The sequence below is a fragment of the Canis lupus genome, chromosome 8 (genome assembly GCF_011100685.1).
Source record: "Canis lupus familiaris isolate Mischka breed German Shepherd chromosome 8, alternate assembly UU_Cfam_GSD_1.0, whole genome shotgun sequence".
Lineage (NCBI taxonomy): Eukaryota > Metazoa > Chordata > Mammalia > Carnivora > Canidae > Canis > Canis lupus.
In genome coordinates, this window is record NC_049229.1 from 54,088,027 (window position 1) to 54,110,990 (window position 22,964).

Sequence of the window (22,964 nt, forward strand, 5' to 3'; positions counted from 1 at the left end):
TTACCCTTGCCAGGCACTGTTCTAGTGCTTTATGTCCAGTATGTATAAAGCTTTTTTTTTTTTTAATTTTTTTAATATTTATGTATGATAGGCACACAGTGAGAGAGAGAGGCAGAGACACAGGCAGAGGGAGAAGCAGGCTCCATGCACTGGGAGCCCGATGTGGGATTCGATCCCGGGTCTCCAGGATCGCACCCTGGGCCAAAGGCAGGCGCTAAACCGCTGCGCCACCCAGGGATCCCTGTACAGAGCTTCTTTTAAGGCTCCCATGAGGTCATGGAGGACACTCTATGAGGTAAGTTCTATTAGCTGCCCCATTTTACAACCAAAGAAAATGAAGCACAGAGAGGTTTAGAAACTGTGCCAGGCATTCATCAAATGCCACTCTGAAGTGCCATTTATGAGACAGCTAAAGAGGAAAAGTTCCCTTTGGGAGACATCAGCATTCCCCTTTGTAACATTCATTCAACACAGATTTTTTGGTGCTGTTTCAGATACTGTCTAGGTGCTAAAGAGACAGCAAACAACACCACCTGTCCTTATAAATGCAGATTCTAGTGGGAAGAGACAAATGAAATGAATAAGCATGATAGTGACATATGACATACAGGCCTTCAGAATCTTCCCTCAGTGTATCAAAACTAATAGGTTGAGTGTGTTTCTACTCAAGAAGAAATCATGCAAAGAAAACCAGAATTAAAATTAATCTGGGAAAATTAATTTCCTGTGTACAAGCTGGTAGGAAAGCCCTTACCTCCACTGCAGTATGACATGATCGCATCACACCTGTGCCGCTGGCATGCATCTGTGCTAGGTTATAGAAAGCCAAGATATGGCCTCCCTGAGAAGCTAAATTAAAATACTTCAAGGCTTGTTTATAATCCCTCTTGACTCCAATGCCATCTGTAAGGAAAATCACACGAAAGGTCAGAAATAGCCTTAAATAAGATTTAGTTGAAGCATCAGAGAAGCCTTACATAATGAGTAAAATGAAATGAAATTGAGAATTCTTAATCAGGAAAGATGCGAATCTTACTAATATAGATTAGCATATTAATACAGATTAACATAATTTATAATGAAAAACAAGATGCACAAAGCATAGAATTAGAAGAATATTAATCAGCCAGAATGTAATAGTTCTCATTTCATGTCATAGTGGCATCTAGTTGAAAATAAATAATTTAGATCTTGGTATATACAGTGTTTAATTCCAACGTTACTTACTATAGTACATAGAGCCAAGCTGCAGTTGCCCATCCACCCAGCCTTGTTCAGCAGCTTTCTGGAAATACTTTAGTGCCAGATCATAATTCTGCAGGAAAAGAGGTTACATGATCACATGATGAGAGAGCTCAAAAGGTTGATATACTCAGGAGAGTCATTCATTTAAAAGAGTTAACAAAACACATAGAAGGCATTCTCAAAGAATCATTAAAAAGACTATCATAATTTTTAAATAATATATAGATGGTAGTCTAAGTCACAGAGGAATTAAAATAGTTAAGACTATAACTATAGTTAAGTAGTTATTTATATAGTTAACTATATAGTTATATGGTCTTAACTGTGAAGAAAAGCAGAGTTTTTGTGAAATAATATATTCACTGTCAGAAAGGCTACACCACACTAGTGGAACACAAGACCAGGACTTAAGAAAGTTGTAATCTTTCCTATAATCAACAAATCTTTTTTGAACCTCAATTTTTCTAACATTAAATAAGGAAAATTCTCTTCTTATTCATTCTTTCCCTATGTAGCTTATCAAGCACTATATGATTATTAGACTTCAAATATCATATGTATCCATAGAAAAAAATTAAAACAAAGATCACTACTGAATTTTAGTGTCCTAAAATGACTAGAAGGAATCAAAATAAGAACATACTACTTTCTTCTGAGCTGGTGAACACCTACAGATTAGGAACCTAAACCTAATTCTTCGTTTCACGCCTGAATCAAAAACATTTTACCTGGAGAGATCATACAGAGAAGAGAAGAGGGCAGCAATGAGAATCTAGGAGCATCCAACATGAGGAAGTAGTACAGAATGAGAAGCAATGGCTTAGGAAAACCAAGAGAACTTGTAGAATTCCAGGAAAGTTCAAGTGACATAGAACCAAAAATGTCAACAGGAGTTGACTTTTAGAAGGTTACTGGTGACCGGCATAGAGCAGTTACACAAGGCAAAAGCCTGACTGTTGAGAGATAAATAATGCGTAGTAGCCACTCATATAGTTCATTCTTTGGAGAAATCTGGCTTTGTAGAGGACTGGAGAGAAGAGAGGTAATAGCTAGAAGGGCAAAGAATAGAACAGAAAGTTTTTCTTCTCCTAAATGGGAGGGACAAGCACTTTCTCAGGCTTGAGTGAAGAAGCAGGGAGAGGGGTGTCTGGGTGGCTCAGTAGGTCAAGCATCTGCCTTCAGCTCAGGTCATGATCCCAGGGTCCTGAGTCTGCTCAGCAGGCAGTCTGCTTCTCCTCTCCCTCTGCCCCTCCCCACTACTCAGGCTCTCACTTGCTTTCTCTCAATTGAATAAATAAAAAATCTTAAAAAAAAAAAAAAAAAAAAAAGAGAGAAGTAGGGAGGGATAAGTCCTGGAGAAGTGGAAGCACAGGTAGGGTAGAGAACATAACAGAAGAATGAGAAACACCTTCATCTCTTTAGAGAAAGTGCCAGAGACAGAGCCATTCAAAGAAAGCAGTTACTATGGTGGGTACCAGGTGAAGGGTAGTAGGGAGTCAAGCCCAGAGAACAGGAAAAGGTTTAGCTCTGGTTATAAAGGAAGGATTTCATCCAGGCTGGAAGCAAGTTACACTTCCCTACCTCACTAGCTGATTGCTTGTTTAAGTCAGAATGCTAGCCTCAAAACTTACAACTTGAACTCCTCTCCCGTACAGGTAAGCCATTCCAAGTCCACTCTGTCCGACCGGGTTGCCCTGAAAACCAGAGACAAAAGAGTGAAAGGATTCATTAAAATATAAATAAATAAATAAAATAAAAGGAAAGACTAAATGACTACCAAAGAAATAATTTACAAGCATATTCAAAAAATGTCTTTGTAGTTTTCAATTCAAACTTTTCTTTCCCATCAGGCTAAATGTAATACTGACTTTTAGAGCTTTGGAGGTCTTCAATAATTTGCTGAAAAAGAGGAAATAACACATTTACCTAGAATTAAATTTTAGTGACTTTACCTTATGACCATCTGTTCCATGAGCTTATGATAGAAAACATGACTAATGTATTTCTTCTTCTTAAAATTAAAAGTAGGTCACTCCTGGGGTAGGTTTTCATTGGTAACCTCCCTCCCCGATAAAGATGGAAGATGCCATGGTGTAAAGTCAACAACCATGTAAGACAGCAATATTGGAATCAGGTGGAAAAGATACACTTAAGATTACTGGAGTGGCACAGAACAAAGACAATCATTGTTTTGAGACCTGAAAGAGAAAAGTCTAAAATTCAACCTAAACTCAGAGGGGACAGAGGCATTTTTTCAAAAGTCTCACAGCACTCCTTTGGGAAATACTCAACTGACATTTGGAACTAAAGCAGTTGGCAAGGAGATAAGCGTACACATTGGAGGCATACAGGTCTTAAATATTCATACATAGTCTTCTCTGGGCCAAAGAAAGCCTGAATTTTATATTTATGATTACTGAAAGTACCCAGTTACATAAGTTTTAAACCTCAAGTTGCAATACAAATGGGGCAAATTATGGTAAATCTCAACTGCATTGCTAAAATCAGTATTTCCCCAGTGAAGAAACTTCTCAATGAAATTGAAACAGAGGCTTAATATTCAATAATGTGGTTCCCCCATGCCAAATAAATTGCTTTTTATCAGGAAGGTTTTATTCCTAACCACTCCATTCCCACAAAAATCACATTTACATAAGTGCTTTAAATAATCTGAGGCCATGAGTTGGTTATGACTAATCCTTCTGTATAATAAACCTATTTATTAAAATAATAATAACATGGCACACATTTCAATACACTGAGTCATGAGGTCTTACCATGTCAGCAGCTTTCTTAAAGTAGTGAAGAGCTGTCTCATTGCTCTGCGGTACAATATCACTTCCCTCTGAATACATCTGGAAAACAGAGCCTAATTTTATTAAGAACTATACTCCTTTTGCCTATAATGTATTTCTAGGTCATCTCATTCTGGTTTTTGTTAGGTATCATGAAATCTTTCAACATAATTTAAAATTCCCCATAGGATATTTTTGATTTAAAAGCAAAACCTTAAAAGTAAACATTATTATTATATACTCTTTGTCATAACAAATTTAGGACTTCTCCATAAACATGAATATCGTAAAATCATGTCACAGATCAATCTCAGGAGGAAGAAACCTTTAACTCAAGGTGAATCTTTTCTCTCTATGCCAGGGTAGTCAAATGGGTGATGATCTGCCTGGGGTCACTGATTATACAAGAGAAAGGAGTGCTTTTGGCAATGCCCATGTCCCCTTTCTCTTCTATCACTATTTCCCTCAGGGTAAGATACAGGGTAGATCTTAAGTTCAGGAAAATAACTAAAAGGTTATTTTAAAAGGTTTCAAGCACTGATGATCAGAGTACCAGGTACGGAACATGATAAAAGGGCCAAGAGAAAGAAGAACAGAATGACCAAGACTGCTTTCATCCAAATCTACATTAAGAAAACAACAATGGACATCTTTTTTTGAGATAGGGTTAATTAGGAATTCAGAGCAAGAACCAAAAGGGCTAGAATGGACAGTTCTTAAAGGATTAACAAAAATAAATGGGGAATATACCAATTTCAATGCTATAATGGTTCAGCTGTCTACATATACAGTTCTCAGGCCCGAAATAACTGGTTGTGATTATGTGGCAAATACTAATGAAATTTTTCTATTTCCAAGAATCTTTGTGACAGATTTACTCTACCTGAGCATCCTAACCTTAGGATTTGGTTATGGATGAAAATATCCACTGATTTATACTGTATTTGTTTTCAAAATAATGAAAAAGGAAGTTCTGAGACTGTACCATGTCATATAGAATCTATTTGCTAGGTCTCTAGACTTCCGTGTTTCCTTGCTTAGAAATGAACTGCATTGACCAGTAGGTGACAGCCATTACACTAAGATAATTAAAGTCTGCAGACAAACTCCAATAAACTCTAGTTGCCTCTATTCAGCATGGAAGAAAACAAGCAATTATGACTGACTTAGCAAAAAACCTGTACAGCATGAAGAATAAATTCCTCATTACTGCATAAAATACACACAAAGTAGGAGCTCAGTGAAAGCTAATTTCAACCATACTGATGAGGAAATGCTGTTTTTCTCATGTTACCTGAGAAAACACCTCAAAATAACACTTATCTTACCACAAGAGACAATTATCCTTGTATTGGAAGTTTTACTTCAGTTTATTTTTAGTAAACTGTAGGTCCTAACTAAAACATGTGCTTATTATGCAAACACCTCTTGCTATTGCATAATACGTTCACAGGATGTACAGTACCTTTCCCAAGAAGGCCATAGCATGTGAATTGCCAGCATTAGCTGCTAAATTGAAGTAGTCGAATGCTCTCTGTGAGAAAAGAATTAAAATAATTAATTTTTATAGAATCTGCCTTTGGCTTTTCACCAAAACAATCATTTCAGGAACATTTACAAAATCTTGTAATATTCCAGTATCTCAGTTTAAATAGCAACATGCTATATCTCTTGGGTGCTTTAGGTATCCACCTCTCTTCAGGCCCATATCCAATCCATCACTGGGGTCCTGTAACTTTCATCACCAAATTCCTCTTGAATCTACCTATGATCTTCTACTGCCACAATTCTAGGCTAAGCTACATTATCTCACACCCGAACTTCTGGGACACTCCCCTCCTTGGTCTTCCTGCCTTTAGTCTTTAGTGACCCAAAGCAACAGTTCAAAAAACTTAACATGCTGGTCCTTACAGATCCTTGAAGTTCTGCAGGGGATATAGTGACAGGATCAGACACAGCTTATTTCAGTACCGCTCAGCTTGCTCTCTGCACTCTGGTTCTTCCCACCTCAGGACCTACACACATACCACTCTTTTTGGCCTGGAATGATCTTACCTCCACCCTTGACTTAAATGTCACCCATTTCTCCTCAGAGACAACTGCTACCTTCCACTGATGAACCTGTTACTGGACCCTTTCATTCTCCTTAGTAACAACAATCACAATTACATATTTGCTGGTGTGTGATCACTTAAAAAATATATAATATTCTAGTTCTATTAAACTTGAAGCTCTGTAAGGACAAAGAGACCAAAGCTATTTTGTCTAGCATTATATCCTGAATGCCTAGCAGTAAAGAGGCACATAGCAGGCACTCAAATTATTGTTGAATCAATGCAGTTATGTACTAGGAACTCCTTTTATTCCTTCTGAGAAGCTGGTGAAAAAATTTATCCTTGTGTAGGTGTTTCACAAGTAGGCAGCATACACCAAGAATATCCCAAAACTTGTATAAAAGATATGTAGCAAACTCGCCATCCAGAATTGTTCTCTCATCTGACATTTTTATTAACCAGTTCATCTGGCCTAATGAGATAGATCTTAATGACCTAAAGACAATGAAAGCAGTCAAAATGCCATCTGAATTAAAAAATATGCATATAGATATTTGGTATAGTATTTTTTAAAAGATTTTATTTATTTATTCATGAAAGATACACACAGAGAGAGGCAGAGACACAGGCAGAGGGAGTAGCAGGCTCCATGCAGGGAGCCTGACGTGGGACTCGGTCCCGGGTCTTCAGGATCACACCCTGGGCTGAAAGCAGCACTAAACCGCTGAGCCACCCAGGCTGCCCATGTATAATTTTTTTTTAAAGATTTTATTTATTTATTTATGAGAGACACACTAAGAGAGGCAGAGACATAGGCAGAGGGAGAAGCAGGCTCCCCTCTGGGAGCCCGATGTGGGGCTTGATCCTGGGACCATGGGATCATGCCCTGAGCCAAAGGCAGATGCTCAACTGCTGAGCCACCCAGGTGTCCCGATATTTGGTATAGTTTTAAGTGATAAGTGTATTTTGTTATGATCTAATTCTTAAAGTGGATGGGATATGGAAATGAAATAACCTTAATTAGAATATTTAACTTATAGCACAGTAACACTTTTATTAGTCTACAAACATTTATCAAGAACTCATTATGTGTCAGGCACTGTCAGGTGCTGGGAATAAAGTGGTAAAGTCCATGCTTTTTTGCAACTTAAGTTCTAGCAGAGAAAAAATAATAATAATTAATTACATAATTAGTGAATTTACAACGGGTAAGGGCAGTACAGATTTTCAGAAACTGTAACTGTGGTACGTGACCTATTGGTCCTGGAGTGGAGTTAGGAGTCCAGAGGAACATTTTAGGGGAAGATATACTGGAGTTGAATTCTGGAGGAAGAGTAGGAATTAGCTATGTTAAGGAGATGGGATAATATTTACTCTAGACAGAAGGACTCGCATTCCAGAAGTCCTCAGATAGGTTCTTCATATTTACAAAGACCTGAAAAAAGGTCCATGTGCCTGTGAAAGGGTCTGGTGAAGTAAACAGACTGGTACAAGATCTTAGAAATCATGTTAAAGGTTTTGGTCTTTAAGCAATTGGAAATCGTGGACCAAGAGCTTGAAGCATGGGAACCATAGGATCAGGTGTGTGGTTTGCATAGGCTCCTGCTTAGGAAATGCAAGCAGGAGATGACTCACACAAGTGGTAGGCATACTGATGGAATCAAGGGAAGAGATGAGGGAGATTTAGGGCATAAAGCACACAAAGGTCAGTGACAAGATAGAGATGTAACTGCTATGGTTGTAATACTTCTAACTTGTCACAAACGCAACAATGACTTTTCCTTAGTTCTATGGAATATTTTCCAGTGGGAGTTTTAAGACCTATTTCAAACCATATACCTACAGGAAACCAAGACACTGTGTATATATTTTTGGCAATACTGAGAAATAGGTTTCAGAATTTAAAAAACCCTTCCCTCCACCATGAGGTATAATCACATTTTTAGTCTTCAGCTTTCTCAGGGGTCGGATCTTGAAAGATCATTTGTGATGATTGTCTAAATAACACAAACTTGATGCTACCACTGACTAACAAGAACTACATCTAGAGTTTCATTTCTTTCTACAACATGGAGTGCGAAGTCCTGGGAACAAAAAAGTTACCTGATGGTTTTGTTCTACTCCACGACCTCCATGCAGGTGCAGTTGTCCCAGACCAACCTGAAAATTAACAAAAAAGAGCAAAAGTAAATGGTACCATCCAGTGTCATTAAGTTAGAACAACAAGAAATTATTTGGTCATAAAAAGGTTTTTCTTCATAATCCAAAAAAGTGAAGACTTAGTTTAAACTCCTGAAGATATTACTTTAACCTACATTTTTTTAAAAACTGAAAATGCTTGCTTTTATTTACAAGGTATAGTTCTGAAATAAAGATGAAATAAAGGCAATTTCAGGCAAGCTAAAATTAAATTTGTCACCAATGAACCCACTGAAGAAATTACTAAAGGATGTTCTTTAGGAGGAAGGAAAGTTATCTTGGCAAGTCTGAAGATGCAGTAAGAACTAAAGAACAATGGAAAGTTAAATTTCTGAGTAAATCTAAATTATATGGACTATATAAAAGAAGAATATCTTGTGGGATTCAAAAATATATAGAATTAAAACACATACGGAGTACTCTAAGGTTTACATTGTCTAAGAAATGGTAAAAGTGATCATTCATACTAGACTTTGATAAGAGTAGTAAAAACAAAGTCCAGCTATTACCTTAGTAGAAGGGAGGAGGTACAATAGCAGAAATACTAAAACCAAAAGAAGGTAAGAAAGGAGACATAAAAGAGCATGAAAAATCAAAATGAAAGAAAGCAAGCAACATAGAAAATATAAATATATCATTCATTACTTTTAATTAAAAGCCTGTCAGAAAGGATAAAAAAATAAAAGTAGGCCAATAATGTTCCCAAGAGACATATCTTAAACATAAGAGGTTGAATACAAAAGATGGAAAAGACACTCTATGTAAATACTAACGAAAAGAAAGTGGAGAGTGGAGTAGCTAGCTAGTATCGGGCAAAATACAATTTAAAGCAAAAAACATTTCTGGAGATAAAAGAGGATGTTTCATGGGTCACCTGGTAGCTCAGTGGCTGAGTGTCTGCCTTTTGCTCAGGGTGTGATCCCAGGTTCCTCGGATTAAGTCTTGCATTGGGTTCCCTGCAGGGAGACTCCTTCTCTCTCTGCCTCTCTGTGTCTCTATGAATAAATAAATAAAATCTTTCTTTTAAAAGATTTTATTTATTCATGAGAGAGAGAGAAAGGGTGGGGGGCAGAGACACAGGTAGAGGGAGAAGCAGGCTCCATGCAGGGACCCTGACGTGGGACTCAATCCCAGGTCTCTAGGACCACGTCCTGGGCTGAATGCGGTGCTAAACCACTGAGCCACCGGGGCTGCCCAATAAATAAACTCTTAAAAAAAAAAAAAAAGTTTCATGATATGCAAGTTAGTTTAACAAAAAGATAACAATATTAAGTCTATATACATTCCACATGGCCTAAAAATACATAAATCAAAATTGACAGAAATACAAGAAGATGGAGACAAAGCCACACCACAGTGGGCAATTTAAACAATACTGTCTCAGCACTGGAAAGAAAAAGCAGACAAACTCAGTAAGGATCCACAAGATTTGAGCAACAGGATTAAAAACATAACTCAATTGACACATTAAGAATACTATACCCAACAACTGAAAAATTTGTATTCTCTTTAGCACACAATATTTGGCCAAACTGACCAAGTGATGGATCATAAAGCTAGTCTCAGGAAATCCCAAACAAATGAAATCATATAATGCATATTCTTATATTCTCTTTTTTTTTTTTTCAAATTTAGATTTATCTATTTGAAAGAGAAAGAGAGAGATTGTGTGAGTGAGCCCGTTGCGGGGGAGGGGAGCAGGGGGAGAGAGAACCTTAAGCAAACTGTGTGCTGAGTGTGAAGCCTGACATAGAGCTAGATCTCACAACCTGAGCCAAAACCAAGGATTGGATGCTTAACCGATTATGCCACCCAGGCACCCATACAGAGCATATTCTGAACACAGTGGATTAAGCTAGATATCAACATAAAGGGTAAGTAGTAAATTCCATTTATTTGAATACTAATCAATTCACTTCTAAAATTACACATGGGTCAGAAGAAATCACACTGAAAATTAGAGCTAAATATAATGAAACTATGACAGCAGAACATATTCTATCACATATCAAGAACTATAAAGTTATTAAAAAAAAAAAAAAAGAACTATGAAGTTATAGAAGTTCCAGATAGTACCGATGCACAAGACATGCAAGAGAATATGCACAGAACATTATTTGGAATAGCCTAAATCTGGGAAGAGTAAAATAGGTAAATAAGTTGTGGGATTTTTACACAATGAAATACTATAGGGTAATGTATGTGAATGAATTTCAGCTACATGAAAACACATGGGCTGATTTCATAAACATAATGCTGAGCAAAAGAAGCTGATATAAAAAAATGCTGTATAATTTTTTAAAAAGATTTTATTTATTCATGAGAATAAATTTATTTTTATTTATTTTATTTATTTATTCATGAGAGACACAGAGAGAAAGGCAGAGACATAGAGGGAGAAGCAGGTTCCTTACAGAGAGCCTGATGTGGGACTTGATCCCCAGACGTGGGATCATGACCTGAGCCAAAGGCAGACACTCAACCTGCTGAGCCACCTAGGCATCCCTGATTTTTTTTTTTTTTATCATAAAATTCAAAACCAGGCCAAACCAATCCATAGTATTAGAAGTCAGCTTAGTGGGCAACCCATGGGGAGGAGGGGGGGCTTCTTGGATGCTAGCTATGCTTCAGAGAAGGTTCATCTGGTGATAATTCAGGGGGCTGTATGATTCAGATTTATGTACTTTTTTGTATTAAGGTTGTAATTCGAGTAGTGAAAAGGACAAAATGATATACTATACCTACGGATGGAGTTTTTAGTTTGAGTTTTCCACCAAATACACTGAAGTCAGCTTTCCACAGTAAGTAGTGTTCTACATAATTTTTGATGGTTGCATAAAATTCCATTACATGGAAGTGCTACAGTTGAAGTAAATCCCTATTTTGGGGCATTTAGATGGTTTTCAATTTTAACTGGCCTTTGATATAAAAGGAAGATGTTTAATTAGATAGATAACTTTATTATAATCTCCACAAACTAGGATTTGGATCTTTCGCTATAATTTTTTTTTTTAAATCTAAGATTCCCTTAAGTCTTAAAATCAATTGTTCTCAAAAAGTATCTAATGCTTATCTTTCTATATTTCTATATCAGAAAAGATCCGTAAACTGCATAGAAAAAAATGTAAATGTTGAAGTCCTCCTTTTTATTTCAAGATCAGCAAATAACCCATGAAATAACAAATTATACATGGTACTTTCATGGATATACTATACAATTTACATTAATCAAGGCTACTTCTGTCCTTGACACCTTGAGGAAATTATGGTCTAAGATGAGCAAAGGAACATGAACAGTAAATGGCACTGATGGGTATCTGAAATTCCAAATATTCCAGAGACTTTTTGTTGAAAGTGACAGTTTTCATCATTGGTGACTCCAGTAAGAGCCTTCATCATCAGTAGGACACTGCTCTGTTCAAGCAGCAGTTTTCAACTGTGGTGCAATCACCTGGTCAGCTTCTATGAACTCAAGGCCTAGGCTACATCCTAGATGAATCCAAATAGAAATGTCCTGATATTATGGGACTCTTGGTACTTTTAGGAAAATGCTACTCAGGTGATTCTAATACACAATTAATAATGGCTCAGAGCAATGGAAATGTTTCTTATGGACGTAAGTGCAAGTGCTTGCCCCAAGACTGTAATATATAATGCAGTGAGAGATGCCATGAGATGTTTAAACACATACCTGTGAAAAAAACAAACAAACAAAAAAAACACATACCTGTGCTTGTACATCACCTTTTTCTGCTAGAAACTGATAGTATTGAATCAAATCTTCTTCCAGCATTCCACTATTCATTCCTGGATTTTCCACCTCATCAGGCAGCCGTATTCTCTGTACTACTGAGCCTCCTGTCAGCGAGATATCACTAGCAACTGAAACAGGGGGATGAAGTAATAACACAGAGGAAGTTAAGAAGGAAGTAGAATTTCAGCTGCCAAATGTTGACAGACACTATGCTAATAGAAATTATAGATTATAAAATAGTAATCTATACAAGCCCAGTCTTTTCTACAAAATATTTAAGAAGTGAAATCCAAAGTGCACATGCACTGGTGTGCGTGTACACACACACACACAAAGGAGTTCTTAGTCAATTAGCGTAAAGATCATTCCACTTAAGAGAGTTCGTCATGATTATTTCAAGTAGTACAACAGTAGACGTATTTAAAGTTAATTCCATTTTGTTTTTTGTTTCTTTTGATAAGGTGAAAGGCAAAATAAATAGATACCATGATTGGCAACAAGACGATAATGAGTCAGGGCCGATTCACAACTCTGGAGGACTCCGATGCCAGCCCAGTACCGGTAACCCTGTGAGACAAGTTCTAGTGAGAAGACTGCAGGTTCACACATTCCACTGGCATTCTTGTTGGAAGGAATAAAGCCACCCGCACTCAGAATGTAATTCCACAGTCCCTTGATCCCAGTACATTACCACTTCTTTTATCCTGAGTTTTAGGTTCTGAGGTAACTTATTTAACTCCAAAAATCAGACTATAGCTAAGAACTAGGAAATAATGATGCTCCCACAGAAATCAAAATAGATGCTAGGAACTTCATAGGTGAAGTAAAAGAAAATTACTTAGGTTCTTGCTTAGACTACATTCTAATCTTATTTTAGACATGATTTTAACAAATATGGGTAACCCATCAAACCAGCAAAGCAGCAAAAACTTAGCAAAACAAGGAAGATGAGAAACTACTAGGAGCAGACACAGTAACATGAGCAAAAAATGATTTCAGAATGAGGGGGAAAGATAGCTAACTATAAAGAACAGAAAACAAAAAGTGGATCTCTTGAGTCATTTAGCTTTATAAATTTTAACAATCCTTAGGGCACTACTGTATAATGTGTATAATATTTAATGTTCATATTCTGTAGCCACTATTTAAGTGAATTGGTAAATTAAAAAAAATCCCTGTAAAAAATATAGAACATACTTTTGCCATATAAAAATATGCTTTAAACTTCTGGAAAATTCATCTAAAAAGAACTTTCCAATTATTAATTGAGGAATAAATGCTACCACAGATGAAAAAAAAAAACCTTCAAAATTAATGAGGAATGTTTCAGAAAGTTAGAGCAACATCTTTGTTTTTCACTGGCTTAAACTACTTTAGCAGTTTATGTCTGACATAGATGGGGTCCAAGCTCCTTGGCATGATGTACAGCCCATTTACGTGATTCCTGATGAATTTCCTGGCATTCTACTCTCTCACCACACTAAAAAGCTTGTATTTTCTTGCAGGTACTATATTCCTTCATCACTGTCCCTCTGTATGTATTGCTCCCTGCTGTCTGAATGCCCATCCACTCGTATTCACTCCCTGCTCTTTATCCTCCAAGAACTGCTTTAGTTCCCTCAGTAGTATCTCCTTTAAACTCTCCTTCTAACACCAATACGGGTAAGTGCCTTTCTAAGTAATTCCTATACTGTAATGATCTCCTGACTTGTGTAAATTTAAATGTAAGACGTTAATCAATTTTCAATGTAAAATCAATTTAAATGTAACATCTGTTGATAACTCAGATGGAGAAATGATTTTGACAAACAATTCCAACTTACAGAAAATAAATGAGCCATTTATCACATCTCTATTTTAAGGGTAATCAGTCAAATACATCATTTTATTTATTTTTTAAAGATTTTTATTTATTTATTCATGAGAGATACACAGAGAGAGGCAGAGACATAGGCAGAGAGAGAAGCAGGCTCCGTGCAGGGACCCTGATGTGGGACTCGATCCCAGGACTCTAGGATCATGCCCTGAGCTGAAGGCAGACGCTCAACCGCTGAGACACCCAGGCGTCCCTCAAATATATCATTTTAAAGAAAAATTGTGGAGTGTACAAATTTTCATCCGCATGTAGATCCAAGTGTTATACCCATTAACAAGAATCTGAAGAATGTTCAACTGAATACTAGATCTTAAGGAATATAAGTACACCTCCTTCATGAAAGCTAGAAAAGTTGTGGTCCTTCATGAACCAAAAATTCTGCCACTCAACATTACCAAAGTCTTACTTACCAAAACCATGTGTGCTATGAGGTTGCCCCCAAGAGCTCCAAAAGTATAATATACTAGGGCCTGTGAAAGAACAAAATATGCTTAACTGAACACAGGAACACACTGACCCAGTTCAAATGGTAGTATACAATAAAGTTTTAATAATATTACCTTTGCCTGACTTGAATTAACACCAAGTCCAGAGGCATACAGAAAGCCAAGAGCCTGAAATAAAATGATAAAAGTAAGAATTCTTCCCTAGTGGAGGTTTATCCAGCACAGACATAGTTTTATGAATGATGAAAAGATTCAAGAGTCTTTAGCTACTGAAAGACTTGAACTAAGTATGCACAAATGTGGAATTAAAGAACCTTAGAAAAGCATTCAAGAAAAAAAAAAGCATTCAAGGTTTTACAAATGACACAATAAAATACAACTTTAAGTAAATCAAAAAGTTTAGCTTGAAGATTAAAGATAGTTTAATAAAATATTAACTAGAACAACAAAGCTGAAGCACACTGAAATATGGCTTTAACTTTTTTTTTTTTTTGGCTTTTACTTTATCTTGATCAACAGCTATTATGAGAACCAAACTCTTTATCATTATATCAACACATGACCTGTCAAAGGAGAAGACACAATGCTAAGATAAACATCCTAGAATAACAAGTGGCGGCAAAGGTGACCTCAAAAGGGTCAACAGAGAAAAGTCACTTGATAATACGGAAGCACACCCAATTTTGCATTACAATCCCCACCCCGCCCAAATAAAAGAACTCCAACCAATCAAACTGAATCGATAAGGTTCAACCCTTTGCCTATTGAGGATGGCCCTTGATGACAGGAAAGCATAAGCTGAAGTCAGAAAGGCAGGTGTGGCACATGCCAGCATTCATCAAAATCTATAAGCTCCCCTACATTTCCCAGTACCTTGTCCTTGGGTAGGGTCATGTGTCGAGGATGTGGCAAAGAGAAATGCAAGCTATTTTTAGGCCTGGCCATTAAAAACTTTCCAGAAATGCTCCAGCCCTCACTTCTCTCTTCCCAAAGGCTTGAAAGTCCCAGGTTTGAAATAGTGCAGTTATATGACAGGAGCAGCCTTGGGCTGAGTCACCATTGGGAAGAGTGCCACAGGCAGGGGAACTGCATCAACCCTGGTATGAACAAGTAATAACTTCTTTGTAGTGTTGAGCCACTGTGACTTTGGGGCTGTCTCTGTTACATCAGCTAGAAGTAATTACCATGGAGAGAGTGCTTGCAATATGCAATATAAAGCACCGGCATTGTAGGGTGCTATTACTAGAGGGAAAAGATGCTTAAGAAGTACCACCATTCTTTAGGGCCAAATGTGTCTACAGAATAAAGAATGTATGTGTGAATTTGTATAAATTGAGTTATACTGAAAAGGAAAAAAATTCTGCAAAGGGGGCAATTAAGATATAACCTGTTTATAAATTAAACAAAGACTGTGTTAAAAATATTTTTTTTTTTTTAAATTTTTTATTTATTTATGATAGGCACACAGTGAGAGAGAGAGAGGCAGAGACACAGGCAGAGGGAGAAGCAGGCTCCATGCACCAGGAGCCTGACGTGGGATTCGATCCCGGGTCTCCAGGATCGCGCCCTGGGCCAAAGGCAGGCGCCAAACCGCTGCGCCACCCAGGGATCCCCAAAGACTGTGTTAAATTAAGAGTTAGACTGGTTAGGTATTCAGACCTACAGAAAACAATGGTTATAATTCCTATAGTACTGTTTAAATAGTCTGAAAACAGCCTTCCTCTAACTATGACTAGAAATTTTATATTTAAGCAAAATCCACACCATCAATAAACCTGAATTACTGAGAGCATTTAAAATAAATGTGGTGGCCCTCTAAACCCAGGTGTCAATCTTACTATTACCAATGTGGAATCAAGCAGATATTATTTATCAACCGGTGTGATGTGATATGGAATGCATAAGGCAGTCTAGACCAAAAATACTTGACTTGAGTTCATTAGCTTTTAGCTGTGATATCCTCTATAGGAAGTATAGATGATGAAGTACCAAACAAAAGGACAAAAGGAAGAAGCAAACAGGCAAACTGAAGTCAGACATTCTGCAGAAAAACTGGCCCTCTCTCTAACACAGACAAGAAAGAAAGAAAGGCAGGGACTATGCTAGCAATAATAACCAAACAGAATGTCTAGTCCTGGATTGAATACTGCTTTGGATGAAATAGGTATAAAGGAAATGTTTTGGTTCAATGCCCTATGAAGATTATATGGGTATTCCATTTACTGGGATGGAATGGTGAGGGCTATTCATCGAAAAAGCAAGTAATGGAATAGCAGACAGGGACATCTTATTTTAATAAAAAATTTACATGTATAAAAACACAAAGAGAAAGGTCAAGAAAGATGTGCATGTATTACCATGTAACCAATGTTCAGGTCTGGGTGGTATAGATATGATATTTTTCTTAGGTTTTTTTTTTTTTTTTAGTTTTCTGTAATGAACATGTACTACATATGTAATAATATATATATATATATATATTTTTTTTTTTTTTTTAAATACCAAGATTACCAAAAGCTGGAGCATCTGAACTTTGGAAGAAAGGCAATGGGGAGTGAGTTCAGATAAAATTAGAATTACCTTTATGTTTCATTCTTTACAGACTGAATTTGGAAAACTACAAATATAATTGTGGTAAGATACAGCTGCAAAAGTGCCTTAGGTGACCACAGTGTTCTCACACCGAGGAAGAAGACTGTCCAAGATTGATAAAATGGTCTGCCACAGAATTAGTATTTAAAGGTATTTTACCTTCTAGCCTTATTTATTAAGGAAAGGCAGAGCATAAAGAGTAAGCTGCTATGAAAATAAACAAGTGCTGTATGCCAAGAGATTCTGCAGTGAAAGTACACTTACAGTTTGTCCCTTAGGAGAGCCTTCCTCAGTCAGTTTCTCAAACATCTCCTTGGCTGCCTGGATATTCTGTGTCAGGTAATCACCAAACAAAAGAGCATATGACACTCTCTCCAGGGCCTTGGTATGATTCATGCCCGCTGCCTTTTGAAGATACCGATATGCTCTTTAAACATAAGCAATTAAAAAAAAAAACAAATTAGAAATATTTTGGGACTGCTATTAACATTTTTACAGAATCTGGGGCACCTGGCTGGCTCAGTTGGAAGAGTATGGGATTCTTGATCTCGAGGTCATGAGTTGGAATGGCACGCTGGGCGTAGAGATTACTTAAATTAAAAAAAAACAAAAAAACAAAAAACAAAAAACACTTTTTTAAAAAAAATTTAACTTAAATTGAAAAAGACTTTTTTAAATTAAAAAAATTTTAACAAAATCTATTAAAACACAGAATAAACAATTCCTCATTCTATAGAATTCCCTGTGATATTTGATTTCCATTAACCTGTGTTACTTATAATATGCAGAAAACATTCTGGGCTACTTTTGTTTTTACATAGGGTACCAGCTCTGTTATTTCAATATTTTAGAATAGTCTAAAGAATTATAATACTGTGGTATCCAGTACATAATCCAATGATAAACACTGCAATTTCCTTTTAAAATCGTTGTACAGACTATAACAAGAGTCAGCTGAAATTAAGGACATAAAATGTTAAAAGACAGACAACTTATTTTATATTCTTTCCAAATTCCTAAATTCTAGTTTTTGTCTGCAAGACAATTACAAAGTAAAAATAAAAAAAAAAAAACAGAAAAAACACCTGACAACAATTCCTTTTGTTCTATGTCATTTTGAATTCTGAAGAGTATACATATTCTTGTCTCTTAGAAACTATTACAGCTTTAATTATTTCCATTTTGCTTATTGTTCATTCTTGTGATGAATATTTATAATCTTTTTAGCCCAATGAGCTGAAATCTGATAAAAGTAATGCCCTAATGTCCATAGGTCATATTAGGTCTTCTGAAATTACAAACTAAGAGAAATCCTCTGTCTTTGGCAGTGTATTAAAACAAGTACTTCGCACTTTTTTTTATCTGAGTAGTGGCCTATGTCAGAAGCAGAATGGACGGACCAGTGCTACCTACTCTCTTTTTTGGCTTTTCTTGTTGCTTCCGTTGAGGATTTTCATTCCTGTCTGGTACATCATTTCTGCTTCCTGCATTTGCCGCCGTTTAGCAGCCTCTTCTTCAGCTAAAAACAAAAAGTCAGATGCTTTTAAATGGAGTTTAATCTTATACCAATTATTTGTCAAAACTCAGTATATATTCTTTCTTCTGGTGAAAGATACCAGATACTGATACCAACACAATGATTTTTCACTATTTCCCAGTCTGATTTTTATTTTTATGTTTTTAAAAGATTTTATTTCTTCATAAGAGACACCCAGAGAGAGGCAGAGACACAGGCAGGGGGGAGAAGCAGGCTCCATGCAGGGAGCCCGACTTGGGACTCGATCCCAGGTCTCCAGGATCACGCCCTGGGCTGAAGGTGGTGCTAAACCGCTGAGCCATCCAGGGATCCCCCCAATGATTTTAAGGACATTTGCTTTTATGTGTGGCCTATATCTGACTAAAGTTAAGACTTAAAAAAAAACTAAATAAAACTCATTAAAACAACTTTCTTTTAAGAAAGGGGGTATCAACCTATTTTTCGGAAGTTGCTTTTCTGCTAGTAACTCTAAATTTTTCATCTAAGTCAACCAAAATTCCAGCAGAGCCTTCTAATTATATAGCAAGGTGAGCTAAAACTGAAGGACCATTGTAGTCAAAGGACACTTTAGCCTCACCTGAAAGGCGCCATCTTTACAAGAAGGAAATACTTGATTTATTACACAACAGAAAATTAGTTGAAAAAAAATGATTTTTATTAAATATAGAACTTGATTTAATATTCAAGTTCTCTTTTTTCCCTAAGTACTGATACGACATAGAAAATCATAGCATTGGTATAGATTTCCCCTATATTATTTTGCTACTGTAATAAAGCATTTTAACAGATATCTAAAACTCTTCAAGAGACATTTGAGGGCAGCCCTGGTGGCTCAGCGGTTTAGCACCACCTTCAGCCCAGGGTGTGATCCTGGAGACCCAGATCGAGTCTCACATCGGGCTCCCTGCATGGAGCCTGCTTCTCCCTCTGCCTATGTCTCTGCCTCTATCTCTCTCTCTGTGTCTCTTGTGAATAAATAAATAAAATCTTAAAAACAAAACCAAAAACAAAACGAGACATTTGAATATTTTGTTAGGAGTTTTATAGAAATAGAAGTGACTTCTTCTTGTAATAGAAAAGCAAAATTTGGTATATTAAACAAGAGTACCTAATCGTACCGGCCCACATCCAAAGATGGACTATATTTGATGCTATTCTAAGGAATGCCTAAATATTCTATCAGAGCTATTATTTTGAAAATGTTATCTGGTATCAAAAGAGGTATGTTCAAAGTTTTCTGTTGTTCTTTAATAGTTAGAAAGTTGGGCAGCCCAGGTGGCTCAGTGGTTTAGTGCCGCCTTCAGCCCAGGGCCTGATCCTGGGGTCCTGGGATCAAGTCCTACGTCAGGCTCCCTGTATGGAGCCTCCTTCTCCCCCTGCCTGTGTCTCTGCCTTTCCCTCTGTGTGTGTGTGTGTCTCATGAATGAAAAAATAAAATCTTAAAAAAAAAAAATTAAGTTTTTCCCAAAAACTCAGCTTGCCTTTAGAGGCAATACTAACATTTAGGGCAGTGAAATATACTATATCCATCAAATTATCTTATAAATATACTATATCTGTCAAATTACCTTAGCACAGCACATTCAAAGTATTTAAAAAAAAGTATTATCTATTTTTCATCTATGCACTATTAATTAACCTTTAGCATAATGTTCTGTTTTTCCTTATTGCCAAAAAATGTTTTACATTGATTTATTTAGCAGCCTGCCTGAGGGTTTCCAGAACAACGTATGCACACCAAAAGAAAATCATCTCTAAATAAAACATGAATGTGATAAGCTGCCCAAGTGACAGCCTGGGAGGCAGTATACTGCATGCTTCCTGTTCTTAAGTACATTCTGTAAGACTATAACTATGTCGATGCTGACCATTTTTGATGAAGGTGGGAAAAGGATGGCTAGGAAAAGGCTTAAAATTGTATGAGTCATAAAGCAATGTGGACACGCCTCCTACTGAGCAATACTTACTTTCACAAAAGCCCCACTTTTCATCTGCCTTGTAGTCATAGGTTGTAGCACACCACAATCTGCCATCTTCCCTCCCATCTGATGTACATTCGTCATATTCCTTATCCAGAAACAGAAAAGGGAAGTGGCAGGGCTCCCCATGTGCTGTGCCTTCAATGGCGGTCAGAGCTGAAAAGATAAGAAAAACCTCTAAACATGAATAGCACCTCTGGTATCTATGGATTTAATACCGTGAATTTCAATCATTAGATTTTGAAGACAAAACTACATGATTTGAAATGGGGAACATGAAAGGGTCAGCATCAATTTTCTTTAGGATGACTTAAGGGCGGGTCAACTTAGTGAACATGGCTGGCTTCATGTACATGACAGCTTTGTATCCAGCTTTAGAATTTCTGAAGGTCTTGAGATCTGATAACCTTATAATGTTAGAAGTCTACTATAAAACTCTTGACCAACTAGCAAGCAAAATATAAGGCAAATGCCACCAAATCAACTCCACTGCTCAGCACAAATCCCCCTTTTTCTATCTGAATGTAATAAGTCAGTTTCTTTAATAGTAAAAAGTCATTCAGGGAAAATGCTCCCCCAGATAAAGTTCATCATTCATGTACGCCTCTGTGATCCCACAGCATTTTTTCAGAGCACTTACCATATCTGAGGTTCTTTTTTTTTTTTTTAACCATACTCTTGCTCTCACAACACCCTGAGCTTCTTAAAAGTAGAGATCATATCTCTAATCTGTTCTTAAGCTCTGAGTATCTTTTGGGCACTGGGAATTGTGTCAGGTGCTGGAAATGAGGTGGAGCACAGGTCTCTGCTCTACACAACTTAGTGCCTAGCAAGGAAGAGAGACATTAAACAAAAATGTGACTCGTGTTACGGAAAGGAAAGCCTCCCCTGTCAGGAACTGAGGTTTATCACTGGACTTCACAGATATGTAGGAGCAGAGGGTGAATGAACTGCTTCAGGGTGGCGTGGCAGAGGTACCGTAAACAGAGGGAATTATGTGCGCTAAGAAGCAAATGAATGACAGCATGGCACTTTAGAAAACATACAAAAAGTTCAGCATGTTAGAACATGCAGTGTGCAGGCCCAAGTGCACAAGAGGTTACACTTAGAGCAGCACAAAGAAGCTAGACTAAAAAGATTTTGATAAATCTAATTAGGGAGTTTGGGCTTTATCTTGAGAACACTGGAAACTCACTTAAGAGTTTTAAACAGGAGTGACATGCTCATACTTTCACTTTTATTAAGAGAGGGGACAATGGACTGGAGAAAAGCAAGGCTAGGTGCAAAGGCGACCAGTTTAAAAGTTGTGAGACTAGTCTAATCGAGAGGTCATGGTAGCCTGAAGAGGATGATGGAATGAAAGAAGTGGATGTACTCAAGTGATGCTAAGGAAGTAGATACAGCCCCACTTACTGACTAGATGTGCAGGTGAGAGGGGAAGAGTATGGAAGCCTCCCAGGTATTAGGCTTCAGGAAGTGAGGGGATGGCTGTCCTCACTAGGAGAACACTAAAGAAAGAGTAGGTTACTGGGTACGGATGAAATGGATCAGGGCAGAGAAACGTGAAGCTTTGATCCTGCTACATTCAAAGTGGCTACAAAAAACATAGCCAAAAAACAAGACTCTTAGACATCTTTTCAGCTGTAGTCAAAGAGAAAGGTCTCTGGTTCATAGACTGGAAGCCAAGAGTAAGCTTGAGAGCGCCAAGTGAGTAGTTCATGAGAAGACCAGAGGGCCAGGGTTGAGCCCAGAACCATAAACAGGTGTGAGTATACATCAACTTCCAAGGGTTGCTTTTACATGGAGAATTTAATTAGGCATCATCACTTAGTGATTAAGAGCATAGCTCTGGATTCAGAATGCCTGATTCAAACCCTACCACTTATTAGCTGTACACTTTGAGCAAAGTAGTTAATTGCTCCTTTTTTTTTTTTTTTAAAGGATTTTATTTATGTATTCATGAGAGACACTGAGAGAAAGGCAGAGACCTAGGCAGAGGGAGAAGCAGGCTCTCCGTAGAGAGCCTGATGCGGGACTCGATCCCAGGACTCTGGGACCACACCCTGAGCTAAGGGCAGATGCTCAACCACTGAGCTACCAAGGCATACCTTAACCTCTCCTCTTATCTATAAAATCATTTGCAGATAACTTATCTACAATAGGGGTAACAATCCTTGCTGCATAGTTACTCATAAAGATGCACGTAAATAATATATATAAAGGACCCATCATGGTGCCTACCACTTAAGGTAATAAGTGTTTAAGAGTTGGTACTGTTACTATCACAGGTTCTCCAGCTCTGAAAGGCTAGGAAATGGATGCTCTTTCTCGCCACTGCAAAGAAGAATTCATACTAAGATATGTTATGAAAGCTATTTTCAGTAAGTTATGAAACGGTTTACCACCAGGTAAGTGTCATTCACCATCCTGGTAATCACTAACCAGAGGCAAATACTTTGATCTGTGTTTATAAGAAATGATCTTTAG

The 22,964-nt window shown here is 37.2% G+C and overlaps 1 protein-coding gene across 2 annotated transcripts in view; it reads right to left on the reverse strand.

Annotated features, from left to right (window-relative positions):
• The window catches only part of SEL1L (SEL1L adaptor subunit of ERAD E3 ubiquitin ligase), a 56,858-nt gene that overhangs the window by 12,725 nt on the left and 21,169 nt on the right, over positions 1-22,964 (reverse strand). For both annotated transcript variants that reach the window (XM_038545485.1, XM_038545486.1), the window contains exons 4-16: positions 20,466-20,633; positions 18,375-18,480; positions 17,226-17,388; positions 14,484-14,537; positions 14,334-14,393; positions 12,533-12,614; positions 12,021-12,175; positions 8,198-8,254; positions 5,506-5,574; positions 4,023-4,100; positions 2,877-2,939; positions 1,228-1,315; positions 755-903 (exon numbers count right to left, since the gene is read on the reverse strand). In XM_038545485.1, the coding sequence (XP_038401413.1) occupies positions 755-903; positions 1,228-1,315; positions 2,877-2,939; positions 4,023-4,100; positions 5,506-5,574; positions 8,198-8,254; positions 12,021-12,175; positions 12,533-12,614; positions 14,334-14,393; positions 14,484-14,537; positions 17,226-17,388; positions 18,375-18,480; positions 20,466-20,633 (1,292 nt within the window). The remainder of the gene's footprint in view (positions 1-754; positions 904-1,227; positions 1,316-2,876; positions 2,940-4,022; positions 4,101-5,505; positions 5,575-8,197; positions 8,255-12,020; positions 12,176-12,532; positions 12,615-14,333; positions 14,394-14,483; positions 14,538-17,225; positions 17,389-18,374; positions 18,481-20,465; positions 20,634-22,964) is intronic.